The sequence below is a fragment of the Lampetra fluviatilis genome, chromosome 18 (assembly GCF_964198595.1).
Source record: "Lampetra fluviatilis chromosome 18, kcLamFluv1.1, whole genome shotgun sequence".
NCBI lineage: Eukaryota > Metazoa > Chordata > Hyperoartia > Petromyzontiformes > Petromyzontidae > Lampetra > Lampetra fluviatilis.
This window is the reverse complement of record NC_136292.1, coordinates 5740257-5747361: the sequence shown is the minus strand read 5'-3', so window position 1 is coordinate 5747361 and position 7105 is coordinate 5740257. Positions and strand designations below refer to the sequence as shown.

Sequence of the window (7105 nt, the reverse complement as noted above, 5' to 3'; positions counted from 1 at the left end):
TCAATCATCGTCACCATCATCACCGTTACGCATTATCCATCGGTGCTGCGTATATTAAACACAAACAACATAGCGTAAACGTGTTTATTTCTAAAAGTTTATCCGGCCGTTGCATCGTGGGCATTTTGGATCGGTCACGATGGCTTTGGGGGAAGCCTTCATCCAGCAGTGGATCATTGACCACGGCTGATGACGATGATGCTGATGGTTAAATCAGCTGTTGCGTTAAAAGCCTATTATTCCGACAGTCAACCCAAGCACACAGAAGCACATGTGTCCGTTCAATCAGATTATTTATTCCATGCGATGTCAAAACATTGGGTGATGTTTGTTTTTGTTATATATATTTTTTTGTTATCTCTGACAAGTTACATTTTCTCAGATCATTGACTCCATTGGGGAGGACATCCGAACCGTTTGTTTGAGCAGACTGCAACAAAATAAGTTAAATATATTACATTTGTGAAAACGACGGTAAGAGGAGGTGTGTGAAACTAGCAAAAAAAAAGTGCACCAACAGCTTCGGACAGTCGGAAGGCGCGACTCAAAAAAAAACGAATTCAGAACGGCATCATCTCACATCAAATAACTTTTTTTTTCAACAATCTGAATGTTTAAGAAGACAATCTTTAGACGGGTTTACCAAACATTCCAATTCTGGGATCACGGAGCCATCGGGCGTTTTTTGGCGCTGATTCTGGGCTGCCTTCTGAAACACGATCTGTGTGAGTGAGTGAATGAAAATTGTGCGCGTTAAAATATTTTAAATTGTCGCTGATGAGATGTTGTTTATAATTTAGAATCGTTCAACCAGCCTCGACGGGCGATTTTCTCGCAGTCGAAATTTGACTTTTTGGTGAGTGGTGGCACTGTGGTTAGCACACTGTGTGCTTAGACCGCCGGCCGGCTGAGACCGATTCCCAGCTGGGGGCAAACATCAGTGGCGACTCCTCTCTGAATTGGTCCTACGAGCCTCGGGGGTTTCACTCAACCCTCGCACGAGTATGGGTCGTGCAGCTCCATGACTGATAGAGCATGGGGGAGGCTTTTATCCAGCAGCAGATATAGGCAAATAAGTCGATTATATTGGTAAAAATAACAATAATGATAATAATCATCATTATATCTGACTTTTGAGTTGTCCGTTAAACTGCCCGAATCACTTAATTGATTCGCCTGATCTTGTTTTCAGAGTGCAGTATTATTATGTTTTTGTTAATATATATAATCGCGTATTTTTATGGGGATAAAATATTGCTGTGACTGTAAAAGCTGATATATGGACAATTCGTTTAAGGAAGTCTGCTTTCGACCAAAAAATATCTTTTGTACATCTCTTGATTACAAAAAAACTCACTCCAAACTCTTCCGATTTTGCCTCTTAGCAACAACAACAACAACCTATACACTCTGTACACGCGTTGGCATGGTAACAGCATACAACCCATCAATCTCGACACACTACGGGGAAATTATATTAACGCATATCAAAACAAACAAAAGAAAACCCAACAACAATATCTTAAATATGTAAAGACTAACCTGTAAACAATATTACGGCGAATTAATTAGGCACTACACAACTGTATATGTATGTATATATATACAAGACGGCGCTATTTAATTAAGGACACGTTATTTTACGGGAGAGAAAAAAAAACGAATTAACAATTAATATTAACATAACGTATAACCTATCTTTCGGGGGGGGGGAGAGGCTCATAAATATCTATAGCTAATTACACCTGAACTTATTAAAGCTGGAATGTGATGACATCGATTCTCACGTTGGTTCTGTCTGTGTGTGTGTGTTTTTTTTTATCTGAAATGCATTGTCGTCTCCAGGGCTTAACTTCAGCCGAGACAGTTGGAGCTGTCCTGGGCTGAGCTCCGGAAAATATTTAACATTTCCCCCCCCCCTCCCATCTACAACTAGACAGAGGAGGAGGGGGGGGGGCGAAAGGATGTCTGGGGGTGGATGTGAGGAGGTGAGGTCCAGGTGGTTGGGTCGGGTAGAGGAGGGGGGCACTCTGGACAAATATTCCATGACAAAATTAAAGCCCTCGTCATCTCTCGCCCCCACCCCCCGTTTTCCCTTCACGTCCAATTAAGAGGAATTCATGAGCGGCCTTGAGTACACACCTTGGTAGTACGCGTCGCTGGCAATCACAGTGGGTTCCATCACCCCCTTGCTCTGCATTCCTCCCATTGCCAGACCTCCGCTCATGGGCGACCCGTAACTCGAGTATGGCATGCTCTGCTCGTACGACTTAAAGTCCAGCTTGTGCTGCTGCTGTTGCTGCTGCTGTTGCTGCTGCTGCTGCTGCATCATCTGCTGCTGCTGCTGCTGCTGACTGGAGGACATGAGGCTGGTGATGGAGAAGGGGTGGCTGAAGTAGTTGGGATCGACCTTGAGGTGTGCGTGAGTGTCGACGAGCGCGTGCGGCGGCAACAGCGGACTCGTCAGCGAATCCTGTTGCATCATCGCCTGCTGCTGCTGCTGGTGCTGCTGCTGGTGGTGGTGGTGGTGCTGGTGGTGGTGCTGGTGGAGCTGGTGAACGGGAGATGGCGTGTGCTGATCGGACATTGGGCTCAGACGGGACGGCTGCTGCTGCTGCTGTTGCTGCTGCTGCTGCTTGAGCTCGGCCATCGGAGATCTCTGCTCGCCCATGGACCCGTGTGGACTCGACATCCCGACATTGTCATCGTCGGACAAATGTCCGGCACCTCCGCCGCTCTGGGCCGAACCGCCGCTCGCAGCGCTGCCACCGCCACCGCCGACCGAACCTCCGAGCACGGGCGAGCTGGTCGGACTCCGGCTGCCGTCCTGGGGCATCTTCTGCTTCCTGTCGCACTTGAAGCGCTTCTGCCGACGCAGGTAGCAGCCGTTCTCGAACATGTTCCCCGAGTCCGGGTGGAGCGCCCAGAAGGAGCCCTTGCCCGGCTTGTCGGGCGAGCGCGGCACCTTGACGAAGCAGTCGTTGAAGGAGAGCGAGTGGCGGATGGAGTTCTGCCAGCGCTGCTGGTTCTGCCGGTAGAAGGGGAAGAGGTCCATGATCCACGAGTAGATCTCGTTGAGGGTCATCATCTTGTGCGTCGACTGCTGGATGGCCATGGTGATGAGCGAGATGTAGGAGTACGGCGGCTTGGCGTGCGTGTAGTTGCGTCGGTAGACCTTGGAGTCGCGCGCGCGGTTGGCGAGGTTCGCCTGCCCGTAGCCGCCCATGGGGCTCACGGCGGCCCCCACGCCCGGCCCGTAGGCCCCCAGAGCCTGCATGGAGCCCGCCTGGGCACCGAGGCCGCTCATGCCGGGGCTCGCCGCGCCGGCCACCCCGCCCAGGCCGCCGCCGAGGGTCGTGACGCCACCGCCGCCACCGCCCATCGGCACGGGCCCTCCGGCCATGCCGCCCATTGCCGCAGAGCCGGCGTGCAGGGCAGCGCCGCCCGTGTACGACGGGACGGAGGGCAGGGCCCCCGAGCCTCCCATGGACGTCATGGACATGTAGTTCATGCCGGCCATGCCGCCCAGCCCCGAGTTCATGGACGCGACGGTCGGGTAGCCCTGAGCGGAGGGAACAGCAGCGGAGTCAGACTCGGGTGACGCGGCATCGGCACTGAGGACGTGCTGTCCCCGGGCACGCTAAGCCGCGAGTGGCATCAGACAAATTTGTTCAGTCAACGGGCCAGCGGTGGAGTGTTCGTGGCGTCCATAGGTCTACGACTGCTGCTACCGTGGGTGTATTTTTAAACGGCTGAATTAGCAGCTCCCCGGCACGTGGGGTGAAACGTCGGACATTGCGCGTGGCAGCGGCTCGAAAGCCGCACAGCGGAAGCGGCAGCACCCACGCAGTGGAATTCGCGCACGGGTCCATGTCGATGTTAGATTCGTGTTGGTGTCCGGGTTTTTATTTACGCGTGTGCACTATGTGATCCTCCGGGATTTTCAATTCGTAAATGCGATGTGGGGTCTTAATGGGCGCTTCACCATTAGATAAAGGCTCTGCACGCGTGTAAGGCAGGGACATCCCCCACACTGGTTTCCACTGTTTAGAGAATCATCAGCAGTGTCGGGCCTGCTACGAAAAATGCAGCAAGATATACGTTTGCCAAGTATTGTAAGGCGAGAGTAGTCCACCAACAACAACAACAACAGCCGCAGCAGCAGCAGGGCCGAATGCCCAGCGTGGTGAAATATGGTCAAACAACCGTCACCACTAGCACAGCGTGAGGAAGCTCTTGTTATCTAACAGTGGATAACTGACAAAAGGGGGGGGTGTACGCATACAGTGGGACTGCTCGTAACAAAATCTGATTCAAAATAATATATAGCTATTATATATGATAATGTAATATATGGTAAAAATTTGATTTTAAACTAAATTCGTCGATAACAGACTGTTGGGGCAAGTGCTGTTAGCGAGCAAGGCCGGAACTGCACACTCCCTCGTGGCGATGTTTACTGCACACCGCACCAGGTACTCATTCAAGGCTGAGTCGACCTAGGGGAGGAGGCCCAGGACCGGTTCAGATAATCGTCACTGATGTTGGCCGTGAGCGGGAATCGAACTCGGGGTGCCGGGTTCGTAGCGCAGCGCGCTAATCACTACGTTACCGCTCCCGACACACACACACACACGTATACACAAACACATAAACACATGGACGCGAAAATAATAAATGAATGATCATCACAAACTATAAACTTCACTGCCGACCTGACCTGTTTAACCGCGTTTATGGCCGCTTTAAATAATCATAATAATCGTGTGCATTTCATGCGTAAACGTTTTAATTATAATTGGTGACGATAGACGTTAATGCCAAAAAGGTGGATGCGAATGTTGCTAAGATAACATGACTTTTGATTGTATAATAAATCTCGACTTGTGTCAAAAGCCAATGCTCTGTATTGCTATGTCGTGGTGGTTTTGCCCATACCTCGACACGTTGTGCCGGCCAGTGCGATTTGGGAGAAAATTCTGACCATGTAAATATACACACACACCATACCGCATATATAGATTATATAGGCGGCAAATTGTCTTTGTTTTTATGACAATATGACTCACACATGCGGATGTAGTCCGCGTGGTTAATAGGATGTCGTTTTATGCCTTCCGAGATGACGCTCGCTCCCGTGTTTAAAGTTAATTTAGTTTTTATTTATTTAACGGTTAATTGCGGTACGGATTAATTGAGCGGAGGTTTAGCTTTACAAAGAACGGGGAGGCATGGTAATGTTGTATTTGTTTGTTTGTTTAGGATCATTGAGCGTCAATATTTAACATTCGCCGAAACACGCGCACACGCGCGCGCGCACTGATCGTACCCTAAACTCAACTCAATCGCGCGACTCGTGTGAGCTCTTGGATATCGGGGCAATAATGCGGGCGATCATCCATCTGTACATAACCCCACTCGTCTCTAAAGGCGCTCTCGACTCTTTGTCCAGACCGGTGATTTATATACTGTGAACGCCACGTCTCCATCTCACAGAGATGCGAGAGAGTGTTTCAGGGCCGTATATGTACTATACGTGTCTTGAGATGAGAGAAAAGACGCGCAGACAGACGCTTTGAAATAAATGTTTCCTCTTCTCGACCATGTTATTTTCATCATTTTAGCGGGGTATCTATAAATGTCTCATCATGCACGCTTTATAATGATCTGTAACTTTAATCAATCTTAACCAAAATGCGCTTTCCGTACGTTTGGTAAAACTAATCTCATTCGTGTGCGAATACGCGCTGTGCTCTAACGCACACGAGCGCGCATCAATTAAGACCACGAATTTGTGTGTGTATATATATTTACAGTATTCACACATATATACATATTTAACTTATATATTTCAGGGGCGATTTCGTACATCGCGCACAGGTCGACGATTCGTGGTTGGGGTTATCGAGGACACCACCGTCTCATCCAGCAGTGGAGCAGATCACGTCTGCTCAAGGTGGATTGTTGACGATGTTGAATGTCGACATCAAATCCCCGCTAAACGACCGCGCAGGTCGTGCCGACATTTCTCGCAGCGCTCCCGCCGCAGCGCTCCGGACGAAGAACGCGCCGATGTCCAACAGCCGAAACCTCACCTCGGCCGGGTCGCTGTAGTAACTGCTCCACTCCAAGTCGTGTCCTTCCATCTTAACGGGGCTTAGAAGCGCGGGGGAGCTGTGCATGCCTGACCGCGTCAGCGTGGAAGCGTCCTGCAGTCCCAGACGCGTCCCTGTGGTCAGCCTTGCGAAGAAGCTCGCCTCGGTGGGAGTTGGTAACGAGTTGCTTGGTGGGGTGGTGAGCGGCTGGTTGGTTCGGGGCTTGGGGGTGGTGGTGGTGGTGGGGAGGGGAGAGACACAGAGCTCGCGAAATCGAGGCGCTGTGCCCGCGACGCGAGAACAGATGGGGAGAAGGCGCACCGGGCTTGTCTGTCGAGCAATGCGAACGGCTTAAGACCACGTGAGAAGCATCGACTTGTGTCGAGCCGCCGAGGCTTGCTGCTGCTGCTGCGTAAAGAATCTCTGAGCCAAGCCAAGCGCTCGTCAGCTCGCGTGTATTTCCCCCGTATGAAGGTGGGTCTCCTTATACAGGGGTGGGCGTCCACTCACTCCGTCTGCACACCTCCCCCCCACTCGCCCCCTCCCTCCTCCTACACCCACACGCCCCCTCCACTCCTCCAGCAGCACCCGCCCACCTCCCACTTTAATAGCGAGCGCCGAGTCCTGCCGCCTCTCATTCCATCCACTCACCTTCCACGTCACCAGCACGGTGGGGGGGCGGCGGAGGGTAGCCTCACGCAGGGTAACTCCTGCACGTAGACGTCTATCCCGCCCCCCTCTCTCACCCTCCCCTCTCTCCCTGTGCCACACCCCCTACCCTAGCCCCACCACATTTCCCACCGCTCACTCCACCCCCCCGGTTCACCCGCTTGTATGTGTCCGTGTGTGTACCTGTGGGGAGCGGTGGTGCAGCGGTTAGCGCGCTGCGCTATGAACCCGGCGTCCCGAGTTCGATTCCAGCTCACGGCCAACACCGGTGGCGATTATCTGAACCGGTCCCGGGCCTCCTCCCCTAGGTCGACTCAGCCTCAAATGAGTACCTGATGCGG

General features: G+C 51.8%; 1 protein-coding gene across 1 annotated transcript; it reads right to left on the bottom strand.

The window, feature by feature from the left end:
* Positions 1–343: 343 nt before the first annotated feature.
* On the bottom strand, positions 344–6535 carry LOC144937020 (forkhead box protein A2-B-like). Its single transcript, XM_078864261.1, has 2 exons — positions 6096–6535; positions 344–3562 (listed from the first exon to the last, which is right to left on the bottom strand). Exons 1-2 carry the CDS (start codon positions 6180–6182, stop codon positions 2108–2110), a joined length of 1542 nt encoding a protein of 513 aa, XP_078720387.1. The 5' UTR covers positions 6183–6535; the 3' UTR covers positions 344–2107.
* Between the last annotated feature and the right edge of the window lie 570 nt (positions 6536–7105).

Bases quoted from the DNA above. Each gene is read 5' to 3' on its own strand.
- LOC144937020 (XM_078864261.1), bottom strand. From the start codon at position 6,182: ATGCACAGCTCCCCCGCGCTTCTAAGCCCCGTTAAGATGGAAGGACAC. The intron at 3,563-6,095 runs GTGAGGTTTCGG...CCCTCCGCTCAG, and splicing joins ACTACAGCGACCCGGCCGAG to GGCTACCCGACCGTCGCGTC.